Consider the following 21,598-nt stretch of genomic DNA (forward strand, 5'->3'; position numbering starts at 1 on the left):
ACCACAGCTGGAAGAAAGGGCAGCTTTTCCAAGCATTTTGAACAAACTGCCAGAAAGAGTAGAGACAAGGAGCATGTGCAATAAAAAGGCAGCTGCAATTAGGACTTGTGGATAGAGATGAGGACTAAATACAAATATTTACATCTACTCCCTTCTTAAACTCACTAAATGACAGTAAAGATGGTGAGATGTTTTCTTAAATGTAGAAACTCACAAGAATTGGAGAGAGGACAATTTTGGAAGCTGTAAAGCACGCAGACGAATGGTAAGAACAAAGCTGACTTCAGGAAGCTGGGTCCAAAGCTAATAGTAAGGAAGCTATAAAACAACTCAAATTGCATGCACGCATGCATGCAAATGCATACACACATGCACACACGCATGCATGCACACACACACATCTCAGGAACCAGTGGCATCAGTACCTTAGGGAGCAGGGGTGAAGGTGGGGCAACAGGTGGAATTTCATCATTAAGCTCCTCCTTTCCACCTGCACAAGGGTCACCAGCTCAGGGGACAGCTAGCACAACTGGTGGGGTACTCAATGATAAAGACAGGGCATAAATGCACGTTTCTCTCTGAATGTGACGCCTCCTCCTCCCCGACTTGGAGTTCAGGGCAGTTGGCTCTCACCCTCCTGTCTGGACCAGCTGAAGGCAAAAAGCTCTAAAAATGCCACCTTCTGGGTTTCTGTAGTAACGTGGCTCGTCCAGATTTTCCTAGAGTGAAGAGCACGGTCATGTACAGACAGCTCCAATCAGCTTTCAGACTCCTCCTCTTAAATAGGAGCAGACAGCCAGGATTCATAAGACATTTGAGGAAATGTGCTGTTTGAAAAACAGACTAAGAAACAAGCAAATCAGAAAAAAAGCGACTTGGAAGGAATAGAGACTATACATGGGAAGAACACTTCACAATACCCACGGGAATGGCTGAAAGAGGAGAAGATGCTGTTGTCACAAAGCACAGCTGGATGCTGTCAAAAATAATTCAGATCATCAAAAAGACTCTGGATTAAGGACATGATGGCAGAAATTTTAAAAAATACGTTAGGAAGTTTCGAAAATAAGTTGAAGAAATCTCAAAAGTAAAGGAAAACAAAAGTAGGAGGGAAAGGATAAGAAAATTAGAGGCTAGTTCAAGGAGGAGTAACACCTAAATAATAGGAGTTCTAGAGAAAGCAGAGGAAATGGAGGGGAGTGAGCCTTTTTTTTTCGATTCATGAAAATGGCCCAGAATCAAAGGACATGAGTTGCCAGACAGAAAGCAACCACTGAGCATCCAGCACAAGTGGTAAACATGGACACATGCCAACATACATCACCATGAAATTTCACATTACTAGAAGCCAAGAGATGATCCTATGAGCTTCTAGAAAGAAACGTTTTCATACAAAAGATCAATAATCAGAAGGGCTTGGGCTTTTCAACAGTGATATTGAGAACTAAAGGACGACGGAGCGATGCTTTCAAAATTCCCAGGGAAAATGGGTTCCGACTAGAATTCTACGCTCAACCAAATGTCAATCAAATGGAAGGAGAGGATAAAAACATTTTCAAACGCTCAAGACCCTAGAAAACATTTATCTCCTATGTTTCATTTCTCAGGAATCTACCACAGAAAAGTGCCCCAGCAAAAAGGGAATAAATCAAGAAAGATGACATGGGATACACAATACAGGAGGTGACAAAGTAGAGAGGTGAAGGGAACCCAAGATAGTTTTTTTTTTTTAAAGATTGGCCCTGAGCTAACATCTGTTGCCAATCTTCCTTTTTTTTTTTTTCTTCTTCTCTCCAAAGCCCCCAGTACATAGCTATATATTCTAGTCGTAGGTCCTTCTAGTTGTGGTATGTGGGACACCGCCTCAGCGTGGCCTAATGAGTGGTGCCATGTCTGTGCCCAGGATCCAAACTGGCCAGACAATGGGCCACCGAAGCAGAGCTGGCAAATTTAACCACTCGGCCATGGGGCTGGCCCCCCAAGATAGTTTTAAAAGGATCTTTCTGGCCTCTAGATTGGGGTCTTTCAGAAGGTTCCAGAAGAAACCTCTTTAAGATGATGAAATTGATAGAACATTTAGCATCTTTGATGATAGTGAGAGAACATTTACTAAACCAAGGGAGATTTGGAAGTTGAATTAGTAAAAATATGCAGAAAAGTAAGCAAATTTATAAAAGAATGATTAACTCCAGGGAAACCAAACTATCGCATTGTGTAGAGAAGGAAGAACTAATCACAGCACACTGTGTAGCTTATGTGAAAATAGCACTTACACGAGCATAACAACATAGCAGTGAATATCAGTCTAACGCTCCCTACATAGCTGTATTGGGAGGATGCGGACCGCCCCCCCATGCAAGTGTGCATTTGTAGCTGGTGTGCATGGCAGGATGTGTGTAAAGAAGGGCTAAATTCTCCTCTCTAGTAGGAAGTTAATATATAAAGTTTAAAACTGAGAAACCAACAGGTAGTTATATACACATGCTATTTGGAGACAAGCAGAAGCAGCAGTTCAAAGTGGTTGCCTCTAAGGAGTGGAACTGGGTGGGGCTGGGAGGGGGGAGGATTGCTGCTTTCCAAAACAAGTCTTGTAGAGATCTCTGCCTTTTTAGACTTTGCATGTCCTGACTTGATAAAAAATAAAACCTGAAAAAAACAGACCACTTCGTTCAGAGTATTCAAAATGGCGGATGGGGTTCAGACAGGCATTTTGGTTCAGGCGGATGCGGTTGGATTTCACATGCCCAAAGCTCCAGTGAGAAGCTGAGTGGGTGCCTTACCTCCATCTTGTAAAAATAAACTTGAGGTGGCGGGCCACCAGCCACTCTGCACACGCTATTGACACGCCACTGATTCAGGGAACTGTGATCTGAAAGCCAACACCACTAGTGACTGTGCTCTTTGCACCTCACTAGGCGCTCTGGCGAAGAACAAAGGAAGGGGTAGCACAGTGCTGTGTCTTCTCTCTGCTGCCAAAACCACATTGTTTAAAGACCACCATTTTTTGATTTTTTTTTTAATTGAAAAGTGATAGAAATTTCAGAGACCAGTCTAAAGGCTCCATCTGCACTTTAATCTCTACTAAATGCCACACCCAACTGATATTTGATTGATATCCACATGGATTTCAACTGTCATCCTGAAGGTGGGAAACGTTGCATCAACGGCTCAGTCTAAGGCCTCCTTGGGGGGGAGCCGCTGATGTTGCTGGTTCCGCACTTTGAGGAATGGGGTCAGGAAGGAGGATGGTCAAGAAAAGGGCTTGCAGGATTCAGCAGAACTCCTGGTGAGAAGGTTCCAACCTGTTGGTAATCTTTCCAGGGCAGAGATGGGGAGCCCAACTCAGGCCATGAAGCAATCCCATAACACTTTATTTTGCAACAAAATGGGGTCCAAGCAGGGCATTTGTTTATTACATTCGTAGTTCCTCTGCCCAGATGCGCCGATCCACCAAAGGAAAGGCACGGTGGCCTTGGCTGGCATACCTTGCTTCAGAAAATGATGTAAAAATTACACATGTCTGTGCCAGGGCTTCCAAGCACCACTAAGGATGCTCCATAGGAGACCCCCAACACATTTTTTTCCAGATCAAAGTCAACATATGTTTGCTTAATTAAATTAGCAGCCTCATTTCCATAGTTTCCTTTAGTAGGTCACATGCCGATGTGAACAGAAGGGAAAGAATATGAGAGGGTTTTTGCCATTTATGGAGCTATGACCATCGCCACCTCATTATATCCCATTATACTTGTTATTAACAACAGCACCAAACCTTGCCTTACGAAAGTTTATATACAAGCATACCCAAAAAATACAAGAACAAAAATATGCCTGTATTTTAGCTGTATCATCGTGCTTATTATGCCAATCATCACAGCTTCTAGCAACTCACAATGCTCTAGAAGCTGCATTTTCCCTAGCAAAGATTCATTCAGGTGGATGGGAGACAGGAGGCCCAACTTAAAGTTCACAGTTTTAAATAGCTGTTTTTGATGACCTACGCTGCATTCCCATGCACTTACTGGATCTAAAGTTGTCATCCTAGAAAGGCACACATTATCACTAATCATAGTGTTTGCATGTTTTTACAGTTTCTATTGTGCTTTCACGATATCGAATGTTGTGGTTTTTAATCGTGGTTGTTTATTAGAATCCCTGGGAGCGTTTGGAAAAAAGCAGACGCCCAGGCTGTGACCCCAGAGCTCTGATTCGAGTTGTCTAGAGTGAGGCCCAGGCACTGGGATTAGAGCTCCTCAGATGATCTCAGGAGCACCAGCATTGAGAACCCCTGCTCTGGCAGCCTCCCAAGATGAACAGGACAAAACCCAATGTCCCATGGCCCACAAGGCCCTACATGGCCAATCTGAGCCACCTCTCCCTCTTCCCTTGCTCACCACCCTCCAGACACAGGGCTTCTTTGCTGTTCTCAAACACACACCATACTCCTATCTCAGGACATTTGCCCTTGTTAGAACTCTTTCTGGAATGTTCTTCCCCTAGGCATTTGCCTGTCTTGCTCCCTTACTCCATTCAGATCTCTGCTCAGATGTCACCTCCTCAGAGAAGCCCTCCTTGGCTGTCCCATCTAAGATACCAGCCTTCACCAGTCTCTATCCCCTTACTGTTTATTTTTGCTTCCTAGCACTTATCAACTTGACATTATATATTTATTAGTTTATCTGGCCTATATCACTGCCTGGAAAACAGTAGAAGCTTAATAAATATTCGTCAAAGGAATAAATGAGTGGATGAGGATATATGTAAAATAACGCAACTAGCATGTAGGAAGTGCTTGATAAATGTGACCTTTTTTTCCCCTTCTCACGTAATGCCCGTTGCTGCCACATGCTGTCTGATCCCATCCTGGGGAACAGCGACCCCTGCTGGAATTTGTACCTGAGTATCCGAGAGACTAGAAGTCCACTGTTGCCAGGTCCAAGGAAGAAACTTCTAGAAATACACTCAGGATCTGATGAGGCCTTCTGATGTGTATGCGTGAAAAATTCCTAATAAGGTATTTCTGACATCTACAGAAGCCTTTTGTTGGCTCCACCTTTTCCCAAGGATGTACTCTTCTGCCATCTTGTGGCCACGCTGGGGAACTTCCAGATAAACAGTTTGCGACGACCTGGCTTAGTCAAAAGGAAAGTTCCCGCAGCTGGCCTTACTCAGAGCCATTTGGCAAAACACCTGTGGTAATCTGACCAGCCCAGTGCTACCCAGCTTCTCAGCCTCCCATTTTTTAGAAACGGGAAGCAACAGAGGTGACTGCCTTGTTTGGTAGCTCTGCTGGGGAGCAGCTGAATGAAGTGCCTAAAGGTCATGTCCTCAGAGCTCAACCCTGCCTGACCTTTGCTCCCATGCTGACACAGCCCCCAGGTAAACCCAGTCACACCTAGTCCCCAGTGATTTGGTCTGCGTACTCAATAAAAGCTTGTAAACTCCGTGAGGGCAGGCTTCATCTATCTTGTACCCTCAGTATATTAAACCCCATTTAGCACAGAACAGGTTGGTTGTTGAACAGTTGTTGTTGAAGGAATGGAGTAGTAATTGCATTTATAGAGCACTTACTGCATACCATGCCCTGTGGAAGCCCAAGCACCACATGCATCGGCTCATAAGTTAGGGTGACCAACTTGTTCTGTTTTGTCCAGGACTGTCTGGGAGCTCCCTCAGTCCCTGTATTAGTCAGCTGGGCCACCATAACCAAACACCACAGACTGGGGGCTTAAACAACAGAAATTTGTTTTCTCACAGTTTCGGAGGCTGGAAGTCCAAGATCAAGACGCCGTCAGGGCTGGTTTCTGGTGAGGCCTCTCTTCCTGGCTTGCAGGCGGCCGGCTCCTCACTGTGTGCCCACGGAGAGGGAGAGCTCTGGCTTCCTCTTCCTTAAGGGCACTAATTCCATCATGAGGGCTCCCTCCCTCCCTCCTGGGATGCCTGCTGTGGGTAATACTTATTGGATACACCTGGGTGGTGACTTTTAGTAGCTGAGTGGGACATATTACGAATTCTTTACAGGTTTGTAACAAACCAAGGACCCAGATAAGACTAATGACTTACTGGAGGCTGGTGTTACTGAAGACTGAGATCTGGGCTGAACAGCAGGGGGCAGCTGAGAACATCATCTCTGCCCGAGGCACAGCTTAGGGAGGGGCTCTCGGCACCTTTTGCAGGCTGCAAAGCTGGGGAAACCCATCACTCCGAGTTCCATAACAGATGGCCTGTACCTTCCTCCTCTCTCTTTCCTGTGGTGATGGGGGCTGAGAACATTTTAGGAGCTGCTTATGAAATGGAAATTTTTAAGGGAAACACTTTCTGGACTCAGTGCTTAGGACAGGACACTCCCCAGGCAAAAAGGACTGCTGTCTGGACCCATCCTCTTGACTCCCACACAAGTAGAAATCTCTTGAGGCCCCACACTAGCCTCCAGAACCTTCAGCCTTAAGAAATGCAAGGCTCTTTGTTTCAAGGGCACCAGAATAGCAACCCAATAGATCGGTTCCTGTTCCTTTTGAGTCTTTAAATATGTCTATGGACCCTACAGCTTTCGTGAGATCAAGGCAGACATTACATCAAATAAAAACTCCGGGGACCGGCCGGTGGCATAGTGGTTAAGTTTGCGCGCTGGGCTTCGGCAGCCCGGGATTCACCGGTTCAGCTCCCAGTTGTGGACTACGCCCTGCTCATCAGGCCATGCTGTGGCAGGCGTCCCACGTAAAAGTAGAGAAAGATGGATACAGATGTTAGCTTAGGGCCAATTTTCTCAAAAAAAACAAACAAACAGAAAACTCCAGTGGCTCTGAATCACCAGAGGCTAGCAGGATGCGGGAAAGCAAGACCGAGAGCTGTCCCCGTCCGGCTGCCGTGGGCAGTGGGGCTGTGTCCTCCTGACAAACTCGGACCCAGGAGGCCCAGGCTGTCTCTCCACCGTTTACTGCCTGGGATCAGGCCCCTGACACACAGGGCTCTCTCCAGAAAGCCTGCACGCCCTCCAACGTCACAGGACAGGGGCAAGGGGAAGAAGAATTGCTTTTCATTTTCCTGGAAGCCTCTAGGAGGAGAGAATTTTAGTGTTTAATGAGTATGAAGTTTCAGTTTTGCAAGATGAAAACAGCTCTGGAGATGGATGGTGGTGATGGTTGCACAGCAATGTACATGCTCTGAATGCCACTGAGCAGTACATGTGAAAATGGCTAAATGGTAAATTTAGTTATGTATATTTTACCACAATTAAAAATAAAACACAGTGGCCTGCACATGTTCTCTGCCGTCCTGTGCTGTGACTCTGCCTCCTGTCCTCTCCAGCACTCCTGCCCACCCCTTATCCCAGGCCGGCTGCCCCTCAAGGTGAGACGGTGGCCTTTGCATGGTGAGCTTCAGAGGTGATCACCACGACCTTGGAGGAGCCAACGCTGGGACTCCCACTGGCAATGAGGGGGCAAAACTCAGACCCATGGGGGACGGGGTTCTGTGTCTTCAGAACATCATGAGGGCCTTACAGGAGGCCCTGGCTCCTCCTAAAATGGTAAATATGTTTAACCTTTTCCATCTAATCCTTTGAGATTACCAGCCTCTCCTTCCTACACACGGCCCCTCTTGTCCAGCCCTGGGGTGTCCGTCCTGGATTTCCTTTGCCTCTCGGAGGCCCTCCAGGGCCCACTTTGCCCTTTCTCTGTTTCCATCACTCCCACCATCATGTGTTTGCCTTTTGCTGTGTAAAGGCAGACAGTACAGCCTGGTGGTTAGGAGACAGGTTTTCTCTCCACTCAGACGTGCTGGGGTTCAAATCCCGGCTCAGCTGACTGTAGCTACGTGGCCTTCGGCAAGTTACGGAAGCTGGGTATTCCTTCTGGAGGTGATAAGACCTTCTTTAGTATTGTCATAAGGATTGCATTGAGTTAATCCACACTGTCCACTAACACGGCGGTGAGAGGCAGGTGGCTGGCAGCCTGGGCTCTGGAGCCGGGCTGTGGACGTGACCTTGGGCTGATTACTTGGTTTCTCTGTGCCTGTTTCTCCTCTGTGAAATGGAACTAAGAGTAGTAATCTACGTTAGAGGGCCGTTGCAAGGATTACACACTTGTAAACTTCATGCAATTGAGAGCTTAACATCCTGTCTGCGCTTATTCACAGTCCAGTAAATGTTAACTGCTATTGTTTGTTATTAAAAAAACGAGGCTGCAAAAAAAATCCCAAAATGCATGACAAACTCTATGGCTAAAATGGTCAACAAAAATCAAACTTAAACATACATTTAATAAAGTAATTTTATAAAGTCTAAAGTAGACTGCAAAATAAATATTTTAGTACCCTGAAAGAAATAAAGAACATCCACAAAATGAAAAAACAATTATGGAGAAATGTCTAAACAAAACAAGAATAGGCCAATATGAAAAAGATTCATTTGTACATTACAAACACTTTTAGGTATAATGGATGAAATCCTGCTATTTCCAATGGGAGCATTTCCATTCCAGAAGCTCTCCCCCACCCCTGCTGAACTGTACTTTAACGGTCAGCCAAGGTTCCAGTCACTGTACTATTTTGGCTATGCGCTGATCAGCCTGGAACTTAGAGAAAAGTGTAAAGCACAAAAAATGGGAGCCGAGGAAAGGGCAGAAGACCAGAGGTTATTGATCTGGCCTCATGCATCCCCTGCCATCACCCCCACCTCATGACCTTTGCCACTGTCCGATGTCTTGTCCATCTTGGCACCCATCAGTCTTGATTACGTTTGGAAGAAGTGGTCAAATAATGGCTAGAGGGAGGATTAATCTGAGAACTCAGCCCTGAGGAGCAAAGTGCCCCAGTTCCCTTCCATCTCCTCCACATAGCCTTTAAGGCCAATGAAGATCACATGGGCGTAGTTCCCATCCATGTGCACAGCAGACTACAGTGTTAATATCAGAGTTGATTGAGGGGCAGGGCTTCATTCAACTATCTGGAAGCCTGCTGTGTGCCAGGCACCCTCAAACCAAGGATTTTTAAGACCTCAGGTTGTTTCGTGTACTCTTTGTCTTGTAGAAGAAAATGAGATCTAAAAGGTCCAGAGTTGCCCAGTGTTCCCCAGAGGCTATAAGAGAAGTATAAGAGGCCTACTATGTTCTGGAGATTCAACGGAGAACAGGGTGCATGCTTTCAGTCTAGGGAAAACTGGACAGTTACGATATACTGCGGGATGTGTGATGGGAGAGAGCTCAGAAGAGAGACACAGCCAAACTAGGGGAAGCAAAACTCTTGGAGGAAGTAGCCTGAATCCTAAAAATGAAAAGGACTTAGCCAGGTGGAAGTTGCTGGGTGAGGGGCGGGTGGAGAATAAGTCTAAAAACCTGATTTTTCTGAGCCAGCCCTGATGGCCTAGTGGTTAAAGTTTGGCAGGCTCCACTTTGGCAGCCCAGGTTCGGTTCTCAGGCACACAACCACACCACTCGGCTGTCAGTAGCCATGCTGTGGCGGGGGCTCACACAGAAGAACTAGAATCACCTACAACTTGAATATACAACTGTGTGCTGGGGCTTTGGGGAGGAAAGAGAAAAAAGGAAGATTGGCAACAGATGTTAGCTCAGTGTGAATCTTTACCAGCAAAAAAAAAGAAATCTGATTTTTCTTTTGCCTTTGACCTGGAAGTGAGAACCTGATGCATTCCAGGAACTCGAAGACACTCCATGTTGGCTGGATCAGAGTGAGTGGAGAGAAAGATGTGTCCAGAGAAAAATGAGCCTCGTGGGCCCCAGTGAAGAAATGAGGACGTGATCCTAAGAGCAGAAGAGGTCTTAAGCAAGGACTTTGAGTCTCCACCCTCATTCTGTCTCCACAGTGCAATGACAAGCTGGCGCATGAAGCATCTTAGAGATCCAACATGGGCCCTCATCCGGGACCAGTTCCAACACTCAGAGTGTGCACAAGTTAGTCTAAGAACTGTTGCCAGTTTTTATAGGAGTGTCAAATGTCTGCTACCTGGGAATGGTTAAATGATAAAGATCTATACGGAGAATTAGGTACTAAGTGTTTACAATGTTTTGGCAGAATTTTCATTCAAGCAGAAAAATGCTCATGAGTATTGAGAAAAATACTTTGAGATTGTACATAAATATGCACATAGAAAGATCCTAGTAAGAAAAGAGAAGTGTATATATATATCCCTGGGGAAAATAGGAGCAGGTAGAGACCAACCTTGATATTTCATGTTCCTGGAATTTATTATACTTGGGCATTGCTTTTGTTCTGCTTTTATCAACTTCTGATGAAATTTTAATGAGCACACACAGCTTTTGTACAGGAAACATGTTAAGGATTTCTTACCCTACCCAAAGACACATGGACACATTCTTAAGAATGGGAATTTATTTCACAATGTCAAAACTCTGAAAATCATTACTGGCCTTTACGTGAGTGGTCTTTTGAGTTACACATAATTTAAAAAGAGGTAGGGACGGAAAATCAAAACAAAAAGCAAGTGGTAAAGTTCCCAGTTAATACTAGCTGGTGCTTATTACATACCATTCTAAAGCCGGTAAATTCACTTTTGGCAGCGGCTCCTGCCTCACTTAACATTGCTTTCATAGAGTGTGGGAATTTTGTCACCCTTTTCATTATGGAATTTTGTCACCCTTTCAAAAAATTAAGTTAGTCCAAGATAACTTCATTTGTGTGGTAAAGAAGGAGTTAAATGCAGGGGATGCTCTCAGTGTTTTAAAAGTGAGTGTGCACACACACTCACACACTTTAAATAAGACTTCTCTTAAAAAAAAAGACTTCTTCCAGATTTTCAGGTTCATTGCTGGCTGCTTAGAAAATAGCTTTCTTGGTTTGGTCCACAATTCTGAGGTCTTCCCCATCAGGGGCCATCCAACTGAGTGTCCTGCCACCTGGGGACAGAAGTCAGGGCACGTTCTGGGCCCAGTCCACCTTCTACTTCCTCCTGACCTTCACATCCGTGTCTGTGAGACGGAATCCAGTGTGTAATATGGGTTCTCCTTTTCCGGGTTCTTTTTCTTTTCATCCTCATCAAACTTAGCTTCAACCTCTGCTGGGTTGACGTAAGTATAGAATTGAGCCATGATGCCAAATATTACGCAGACAACCAGAAGCAGAGCAGCAAATAGAATGTACTCGGCCCACTTTAAAGGGATTGGAGTTGGAGTAAGAAAAAAACAAAATCAGTACAGGTTATAGTAGTATATATATCACACGTACATTTTCTTGCTATGTCAAATGGAAAGTGCTTTGAAATTAAATTGTTAGGGAAAATTGGTAGGCTACTGCCACAGATAAATGGTGAGTTACTGCCATAGACACTGAATGGCCAGCTTTTCTTGAATGCTCAAGTATAAATATAACATTTTTCTAATAGCACTGGAGTGCAGAAACACAAGACTTTGGGAAGACGAGAGAAAATTTCTGAAAAGCCCAAGTCTTAAGGCACATAGCTGGCTCCCGGAAGGATGGGCACCAAGAGAGCATGAGGCAGTACTCTTGAGGGAAAAAGAATATGCTGAAATGTACCAAGTTAACCCCTATGTTGTCCCTTGTCAATACCTTGAGGTCATGAGCACGCAACATTAGCACACGCTCTGATGGAACTGGTTGGGGATGCAATGAAACTGATGGGGTAAGGGACACCTCCCTTATGAGATAGATATGCTGAAGGAGCGAGTTGATCATGAAAGCCCTCATTTTATTTTTGCTGGAAAAATTACAACAACTTTCAGAATGGCTTTAACTTTAGGTGTTATGAAAGTTTCTAGATAACATGTCTGGTTTGGGGCCATTAAGTTGCATTTATTGAAGCTGGGAAAGATATGTTTTTTGGACAATAAACCACATTAGGGTGTACGCATGTTAACCCAATCTAGTTATTTTGGTTGTCAATTTCCAGTTGTATAATACCCAGTGGAAATAAGAGGAATGAGCACATGCTTGGCCACAAGACCACGGGGTGATGGGCCAATCTGCCTGGTCTGACAGTTTTATTCAGCCACTAGCCGAGATGACCACATGTATACAGACAGCTAGAGAGGGTCATCATGATGACTGTTAATAGACAAGACAGAGGCATGTACAAGCTCTTCTTCCATCCCATACCTGTTTACTGAACTGGCCTGCTCCTGCCACGATAAGCACAATGATGTTGCCAACAGCCACTGTCAACAGCCATCCTGCTTGAAGCACCGACTTCATGTTGGAAGGAGCCTGAAGAAACAAAGCAGAGTGAATCCCAATCTAGATCTCAGCCTCAGAGCGGGAGAACACAATTCACGGAGTCAGTTAATGAAGCCGCCTACCCTCAAAATGCACGTTAAAAGTCAGGTTGGTTTAAATTGAAAAAGGACACTCACTTGGCTAGCAAGACACCCCAAAATCTCATGTTGTACAAACACAAGAATCTCTTGTCTTTCACTCTCCACATACTTGCAAAGTTGCCATCTTAGTTAAATGGACAAATCTACAGATGAACCATGTCTAATTCTTCAGAGAGTTTCCAAGCAAAGTCATCCAGCGTGACATTTTCTTCCCCCAAACGGAGGCTGCTCTGTGGTCTGCTCCTCTGCAAGCTTCCGTCCTCATCACCCAATCTCTTTTCAAGCCCGTGTCTCCTGTATTACAGGCAGCTCCTTTATTAGACTGTGAGGAAGTCATCGTAGAAAGGATATCCACCTCATAAGCTTGACTGCAAAACTTGAAGGTACTAGATATTGTGGGGATACAATGACCATAACTGTAGTTTTGATAAAATACTTCTGCAATTCAGCTGTAATTCAGGTATCAGCAAATTTTCCTCATTAGTATAATATACATAAAAGCAATAATATATACACATATATATATTACATATTTGCTTTTTGATGAGGAAGATTGGCCTTGAGCTAACATCTCTTGCCAGTCTTCCTCTTTTTTTTCCCCCAAAGCCCCAATACATAGTCGTATATCCTAGTTGTAGGTCATTCCAGCTCTTCTACATGCGATGCCGCCACAGAATGGCCTGATGAGCAGTGTGTAGGTCCGTGCCCAGGAACTGAACTGGTGAGCTGTGGGCCACCAAAGTGGAGCACGTGAAGTTAACCACTTGGCCACGGGGCCAGCCCCAGCAATAATATTTTTTAACTTCTGAAAGCTAGGCCTTTATCAGTGTGTTTACTAAGAACTATAAAGAGACCTCAACTGAACCTTAAGGAAAATAAGGACACAGACTTGTAAACGAGCAGCGTTGTGAATTGCTGATTCCATTTGGTTGTTTCTGAATGCAGAATCTACTGACGATCATGACCCTGGTAACAGTCATTCGGACAGTTTTCGGATTCTGAACCTCTCGTATATGACTGCGAGAATTCAGACACGTACAATATATGCATTCATGAAGCTAAACAGAGTAAGATTCAATAAAGACAAGACTTGGTGCTCTCAAAAACCTTCAGTGGAATATAGCACAATGCTTTTTAGATTTTTTTACAACTATAAATATGTGGCTACCCAGGATTTAAATTAAGTCCCAGCAGCACTTTTTGAAGGCAGGGGGAGGGGAGGGGTGGTAAAAACAAAGCAGCAGAAACCTGAGAGTAGGAAAACTCCAGCCCCGTGACGGAGAACACCACCTCGCCGCAGGTGAGGAGGAAGTACTGCGGGATCTGCAGAGCCATGTTCACTGTGTTGGGTGGAATGTCTCCAAATACGCTGAGTTCGGGGCAGCCATCAGCCTAAACCAAGAAGCAAGAAGTTCAAATCGAGATTGCTCCTGGAATCACAAAAATCGCTCAAACAGGCAAATTGAGCTTGGACTTCCAGGATTACATCATACGACTTAGCAAGCAAGTACATACTTTGAATGTAAATATGCAACACTGCATTTTATCCTTGTGATGGGATGGCCTTGGTGGGACTTGAAAACATTAGTGTTTTCCTCTTAAACAAGAGAGTAGATTGCAAGTCAGGTTTGTTTAAGACATTGCCATCTCTTTGAACGAGAAGTTCCTCAAGTGCATGTTAATAGTCTATGAGGAGGCATCTGATACTGGTCAACATGAATCTTTAATCAGAGTAAGTCAGTCTGTTTAATTTTAACGGTGAATTTAAGTCAATTATAAGCTAAAGAATTAGTGGTGAACTGAATTAATTCTAAGCTCATTTAAAATACAGACCCTAATATTACTCTCGTTAACTCATTACCCTGTCCTAAGTGTTTGTGAAGGCTCACGTCAATAAAGTCTGGGTGGAACTTCTGATCTCATGCAATGAGTTACTAACCTTCCTTCCCATTACATAGGTATACGCACTACCGAATCCGAGTCTGGGAGAAGTGAAATTACGTTCACACTGTTGTGAAATCTCTGTTGAGTTTATTGTGAAGCTTTTTCTATGAAAAGAAGAATGATATAGGTGAACATTCTTGGTGTTAAAAGCTTCAACGTATTATCTAAAGAAAAAGACTTAAAATCCTTGAACTTTGGAACAAAGTGGCCAGTATAGATACTTACTTGCCAGAAGGAAAAAACTGATATTCGCTGGCACTGTGACTGGTGACATTTACATAAACTGTCCCATCCATTGTGACGTCGAAGCTCTCGTCAAAAGTATTCACGAATCTGCAATAGAAAACCATCTGTCTTGTGACTGGCCTAGGGACTAATTTGCTCCAGGCCACTGCGTGTGCACCTGAAGTTGGGCCATGCTCCGTTTTGGAAGGAATTTAAGAGGTTTACAGAAGATTTTTAGAGTACAAAGGCAGAAAGTAAGCAACCCTAGGTTTGCCCTTGCCCACCCACTCATGAGAAACCCACGAGACACCTAAAAGAATTTATTTCACACAGTTAAATGCCAGAAAACTGTTCCAAGCACTTTGTAAGTAGGAACTACTTCGATGATATTTTGTGATGGCAAGTACGGACTGAAATCGGTGCCCTCCCCCTTTAAGAAGGCAGCCGTGTCCTTGAGTTCCTTGCTTCAGAAGCTATAAAGCTAAAGCGGCGGCGAAGGACCAAAAGCAGAAGTTGCATAGCATGTAAAAGCCTCCAACTGGCGCTTCTTTCTGGGGGGTTGGGATAGAAGTTCATTTATTTCCTCTATCTCCAAGAGCCTGAGGCAGGGAGGGGCTCCAAGGACTGGAGAGGAAGAAGAGGGCCAGCCCAGCAGGCAGGCACAATTTGGGGGAGTTCCACTCAGACAGTGGAGACATGTGTCTGCAGGTCCTCGAGTGACGGTGAGCAGCACCCCGTTGGAATACAGCTAGGAATGGAACACCCAGTAGGACTTGGTGCTGGGTCCCAAGGCTTCCCGTCCCTGCACAGTCCCCTGTGCCTAAACTTAGAGATCCCCCCCTTCACTGTTCCGGGCTACAGAAGACCCTGACACTCTCGAACTACCCCAAGGAGGAGAAGGCTGCTTCCCAAAAGAAGACCAGCTGATTTTTCCTACCAAACAGATGAGTGAAGGCTTACGGCAGATTATCCAATTTAGAGAACGAGAAGTAATAACAGTGTACACCCAAATACTGTAATGAACAATTTCGCCTCTGCCTCCCTAAAATATTTGGCTGAGTTTCACTGGCTTTGTGTGAACAAGTAATATTGGTCAAATATAGCAACTAAGAGAACATTTCTATGAATTAAATTCTGGTCCTGAAGTCCTTAGGCATTTGACTTGGTGCAGATTAATATAAGTGATTAATATAGAAAACTGAACCTGATGCCGGTTAATAGGAACCTAACAGATAGAATTCATACCGCTCCAAACTGTAAAAGCTGCTTTTGTCAAAGATCAGGATGAACCATTCAAAAGAGAGACAGTATGAAATCAAGAAGCAGAGCCTTGGTCCTGGGGCTGTCTGTGGGACTTTGTTATGGCAGCCCCAGCAAACTCAGACAGGAGGGAACGAAGAAAATGAGGGAAGGAAGAAAAAGTTGAAAGGGCCTAGGGCTGGCAAGATAAATGAAATTATACTGACATTTAGTGACACTGCAGAGAAACTTGAGACCACCAAGGAGAAAGAAGATACTAAAAGCTTGGTGAGAAGACAATTAAGTAACTACAAAGACTGTCGTTGTAGCTTTTTTTTTTTTTTCCAGCACAACTAGGTGCTAGATGCCAGAAGAAATAAGCCTCCAAAATTCTGCGAGAAAATGGCGTCCAACCCATGAGCCAAGGTGAGAACAGAAAAAGACATTCTCAGGCATGCAAGGCCCTGCCATTTACCTCATAGCTTCTCTTGGTAAGATATTTGAGCGCAGTCTGCAGCCAAACAAGAAAGGTGTCCGAGAAAGATGACTCGGAATCCAAGAGAGAAAGGTGCTAACCTGGGCATACAGGGAAAAAATGGCACAAGGACAGTGGTGTCACAGGAGTGCAGAGCAAATGGTCCAGTAGATCAAAGGGCATGCTGAAGAGATGGTTTACAGAGAGGAAAGTGAGTTCCTTAGACCACCTTGGAGATAAAGGCTTATGCTTTTGTCAGCAAGAGGCCAAGTGAGTTACAGGAATAAATAAAAACCGTGCAAGGAAGCCTTGGTGAAATTAAAGCAGTCAGGATGAGGTACCACCGAACAATTCGTGGAATATAGTAGGACATTCCAATTCATCTCGACCTTCAGGACATTTCCCTCTGAGGATACATTTTCAAGGATATAAAGTTACATTTCCTTCTCTTTCAGATGGATTACTTTTATTACATTGTGACTAATATTTATACAGTTATATTGTAAATCCTGTTGATCTATATTTTAGAATTGACCTAGAGCATGGAATACAAAGAAAGATGAAGATTATAAATTTTAACAATGTGAAACAAACTGGACGTGAAGAGGGATGAAAAGTAAAAGTTAATTTCTTTACCATTTATATTAGTAAGTCAATAGACATCATCTTAATAATACACTTATATCTCTAGTAATTCACGTTTTAGTGGTAACTAGCAAAAGCTAAAATCAGAAATCATGAAGTTGTGGCCACAGGGAAAAGGGGTTTGGGGGTGAGAGCTGAGGCAAATAGGAGACTACTCTCATTTTTTTCCCCAATTTATTCTTATTTTTCATCCTTATTAAAAAAGTGTATTTATAGTAAATTGGCTTTTTGCTGTACAGTTCTATGAGTTTTAACATATGTCTAGATTCATATAAACACTGTTACAATCAGGATACAGACCAGTTCCATCACCCTCAAAATCTCCCTCCTGAGGGCCTGTAGTCAAACCTTTCCTCCACTCCCAGCCCACAGCAGCTACCAATCTGTTCTCCACCATTGTAATTTCTTTGCCATTTCCAGAATGTCATGTAAGTGGAATTATACAGTATGTAACTTTTTGAGGCTGGCTTCTTTCACGGCATAATGCATTTGAAATTCATTTATAGGGGATGGCCCGGTGGCGTAGCAGTTAAGTTCCCACATTCCGCTTCTGCAGCCGGGGGTTCCCCGGTTCAGATCCTGGGTGTGGACATGGCACTGCTTGTCAAGCCATGCTGTGGCAGGCGTCCCACATAAAAAGTAGAGGAAGATGGGCACGGATGTTAGCTCAGGGCCAGTCTTCCTCAGCAAAAAGAGAAGGACTGGTGGCAGATGTTAGCTCAGGGCTAATCTTCCTCAAAAGAAAAAATCATTTATATTGCTGCATGCATCAACAGTTTGTCCTTTTCTTTTTTTTTTTGCTGAGTAATATTCTGTTGTATGGATATACTATAGTCTGTTTATCCATCACCCACTGAAGGACCTTTGAATGATTTGGAATCTTTGGTGATCATGAATAGAGCTTCTATAAATATTCATGTATAGGTTTTTTAAATGAACATAAGTTTGCATTTCTCTAGGATAAATATTTAGGAGTGGATGGCTGGGTCATGTGGTAAGTGTACATTTAACTCTGTAAGAAAATGCCACACTATTTTTCAGAGTGGCCGTACTATTTTGTGCTCCCACTGGCACTGCATGGGAGTTCTGATTGCTCTGTATCTTCACCAGCACTTGTTATTGTCAGTTTTTAAAAAATTATTACAGCCATCCAACAGATGTGTCATGAAAACTCACTGTGGTTTTAATTCATTTTTCCTTAATGGCCAATGATGTCGAACACCTTTTCATGTGCTTATTTGCCATTTGTATATCTTCTTTGGTGAAATATCTGTTAAAATATTTTGCTCTGTTTTTTAACTGGGTTGTTTTCTTATGATTGAGTTTGTGTGTGTGTGTGTGTGTGTATGTGTGAGGAAGACTGGCCCTGAGCTAACATCTCTGCCAATCTTCCTCTATTTTGTATGTGGGACACTGCCACAGCGTGGCTTGATGAGTGGTGTGTACGTCCACGTCCGGGATCCGAACCCACGAACCCAGGGCCTCTAAAGCGGAGTGTGCGAACTTAATGATTACGCCACCAGGCCGGCCCCATGATTGAGTTTTGAGAGTACTTTATATATTCTGGATACAAGTTCTTTGTCAGATATGTGATTTGTAAATATTTTCTCCGTTTGTAGCTTATCTTTTCATTCTCTTATGGGATTTACAGAACAGACGTTTTTAGTTTAGATGAAATCTGATTCATCAATTTTTGTCCTTATGGATTGTGCTTTTGGTGTCCTAAGAACCTAAGTTACAAAGATTTTCTTTATTTCCTAGAAAAATTTTATAGTTTTACATTTTATATGTAGATCTATAATCAAATTTGAGTTACTTTTCTTATAAGATATGCAAGAATTATTTTTTTTTTGAGGAAGATCGGCCCTGAGCTAACATCCATGCCCATCTTCCTCTATTTCACATGTAGGACACCACAGCATGGCTTGATAAGCAGTGCCTAGGTCCTCACCTGGGATCTGAACCGGCCAACCCCAGGCTGCCGAAGCAGAGCATGTGAACTTAACCGCTATGCCACGGGGCTGGCCCCCATATGTAAGAACTTTAATATAATTTTTATGTAAGACTTTTAGGTCAAATTCATTTTTTTTTACATACGACTGTGCAAATGTTTCAACACGATTTGTTGAAAAGACTATGCTTAGTCCATTAAACTGTCTTTGTACGTTTGTCAAGAATCAGTTGGCTATCCTTCTATGGGTCTATTTCTGGATTATTCCATTGACCTATCTCTTTGCCAATACTATTTTGTCTTGATTCCTGTAGCTTTGTAGTCAGTCTAAAAATTGGTACTAGTATGAGTCTTCCAAATTTGCCCTTTTTCAAAATAATTTTGGCTCTTCTAGTTCCTTTGCTTTTCCACATACATTTTAGAATCAGCTTGTTTATATGTATAGAAATAAGGCTATGTGGTCAACTAATCTTTGACAAGGGTGAAAAGAACACACAACGGGGAAATGATAGTTTATTCAATAAATAGCGTTGGGAAAACTGGATATCCCACCAGCAAAAACTGGACCCGTCTTACCCAATTCACAAAAATTAATGCAAAATGGATTAAAGACTTAAACGTAAGACCTGAAACCATAAAATTCCCAGAAGAAAACATAGGGAAAAGGCTCCTTGACATTGGTCTTGGTAATGATTTTTTTGGACATGACATCAAAAGCACAGGCAACAAAAGCAAAAATAAACAAGTGGGACTACGTCAGACTAAAAAGCTTCTGCACAGCAAAGAAAACAATCAACAAAAATAAAGTCAATCTATGGATGGGAGTAAATATTTGTAATTCACCTATCTGATAGGGGTTAATATCTAAAATGTATAAAGAACTCATACAACTCAATAGCAAAACCCCTCTAATACTCCAATTAAAAAATGGACAAAGGACCTGAATAGACATTTTTCCAAAGGAGACATACAAATGGCCAACAGGTACATGGGAAGGTGCTGAACATCACTAACCATCAGGGGAATAAGAAATCAAAACCACGATGAGATATCACCTCATACCTGTTAGGATGGCTATTATCAAAAAGACAAGAGACAAACATTAGTGAGGATGTGGAGAAAAGGAAACCCCTGTACGCTGTTGGTGGGAATGTAAATTGGTACAACCATTATGGAAATCACTATGAAGGTTCCTTAAAAAATTAAAACTAGAATTACTATATGATCCACCAACCCCACTTCTAAGTATATATCCAAAGGAAATGAAATCAGTATCTCAAAGAGCTATCTGCACTCCCGTGTTCATGGCAGCATTATTTACAACAGTCAAGACAGAAACAACCTAAGAGTCCATTGATGGATGAGTGGATAGCTTGGGTTTTTTTTTTTTAAAGATTTTTTATTTTATTTTTTTCCTTTTTCTCCCCAAAGCCCCCTGGTACATAGTTGTATATTCTTCGTTGTGGGTTCTTCTAGTTGTGGCATGTGGGATGCTGCCTCAGCGTGGTTTGATGAGCAGTGCCACGTCCATGCCCAGGATTCAAACCAACGAAACACTGGGCCGCCTGCAGCGGAGCGCGCGAACTTAACCATTCGGCCATGGGGCCAGCCCCAAGCTTGGGTTTTTTTAGCTGTCCTTTTTCAGAGTAAGGAAGTTCCCTTCAATTCTTAGTTTGCTGGGAGTTTTTATCATGAGTGGATGCTGAATTTCATCAAATGCTTTTTCTGCATTAACTGATATGATGATGTGGATTTTCCTCTTTAGATTATTAAGATAACGGATTATATTTATTGTTTTTTTGAATACTGAACCAGCCTTACACTCTTGGGATAAACTCCATACTCTCATTTTATCTCCTTGTTACAGCTGGACTTTACTATGGGTATGCATTACTTTCATAAGAAGCTGATATAACTTAAGTTTTAAAGAAAATATATATACCTGATTCCATTTTGTCCTTTTTCTGGCTTTCGGTCAAGGCCATCCTTTATCTGAGAAAAAAACATTTTCAAATATAATTCATTAAAGTAAGTTCAGATTACCATTTCAGCCTCTGAGAAGGAAAACGACACTGACATTTATCCCAGGAGCTAAGGGCATAATGATTACATTTAGAGGACTCCATCCTTCAACCCTGATTTTCCTTGAAGTTAACATGAACCTCTACAATTTTTGATGCTTGATTTCCAACAGTTCCACAGAATACTGCCTTCCAAGACTTTAGAACAAGCCACTCAACAGCTCCCCAATTCAACACGGGACCAAGAATCTTAATTCCATATTGCAGTTCTATAAAAGCTCACTTAAATTCACCTTTCACAATATCCAGAACTCCTTTTTTTACTTCAACTATGCCTTCATAGCTTCTTTATATGCCAAATGGCATATCCAGACACTATATTTTGCCTTGAAATATTTTATGTGTATTTTTATTGCTTTTACCTGATATATTGACTTATTTTTTCAGAAATTGCTCTAATTTTCCAATTATGCAGTACAAATTTTAAAAATTAATACAATTAATGATATATTCAAAACTTTATCTCAAAAAGTCTCTGAGGATGCACATATGTACTCTGTGTGACTTGTGTACACACTCCATGCCCAGAAGTTCTTTGATTAAAAAAATTTTTGATTAATATTAACCCTTCCCATCCACCAGTCAAACTTTTATTGGAAGTCAAATGATTTGTCTCCTTGAAGAAGGAAGAAATTGAGGATTATCTAATATGATACTACATAGAAGTAAAACAAGTCACATCAGTAAAAGGTCATGTCTCCAACGTTACAAATAATAAAGCGTCAGCTGTAGG

At 42.7% G+C, this 21,598-nt stretch overlaps 1 protein-coding gene across 1 annotated transcript in view; it reads right to left on the reverse strand.

The window, feature by feature from the left end:
• Window positions 1–10,329: 10,329 nt before the first annotated feature.
• Window positions 10,330–21,598, reverse strand: part of SLC15A1 (solute carrier family 15 member 1) — a 45,912-nt gene continuing 34,643 nt past the window's right edge. The window contains exons 18-23 of the mRNA XM_070520092.1: window positions 20,727–20,776; window positions 14,475–14,582; window positions 14,245–14,353; window positions 13,554–13,697; window positions 12,088–12,195; window positions 10,330–11,123 (exon numbers count right to left, since the gene is read on the reverse strand). Of these exons, the coding sequence (XP_070376193.1) occupies window positions 10,932–11,123; window positions 12,088–12,195; window positions 13,554–13,697; window positions 14,245–14,353; window positions 14,475–14,582; window positions 20,727–20,776 (711 nt within the window). The 3' untranslated portion in view covers window positions 10,330–10,931. The remainder of the gene's footprint in view (window positions 11,124–12,087; window positions 12,196–13,553; window positions 13,698–14,244; window positions 14,354–14,474; window positions 14,583–20,726; window positions 20,777–21,598) is intronic.

Source organism: Equus asinus, chromosome 11 (genome assembly GCF_041296235.1).
Source record: "Equus asinus isolate D_3611 breed Donkey chromosome 11, EquAss-T2T_v2, whole genome shotgun sequence".
Taxonomy (NCBI): Eukaryota; Metazoa; Chordata; class Mammalia; order Perissodactyla; family Equidae; genus Equus; species Equus asinus.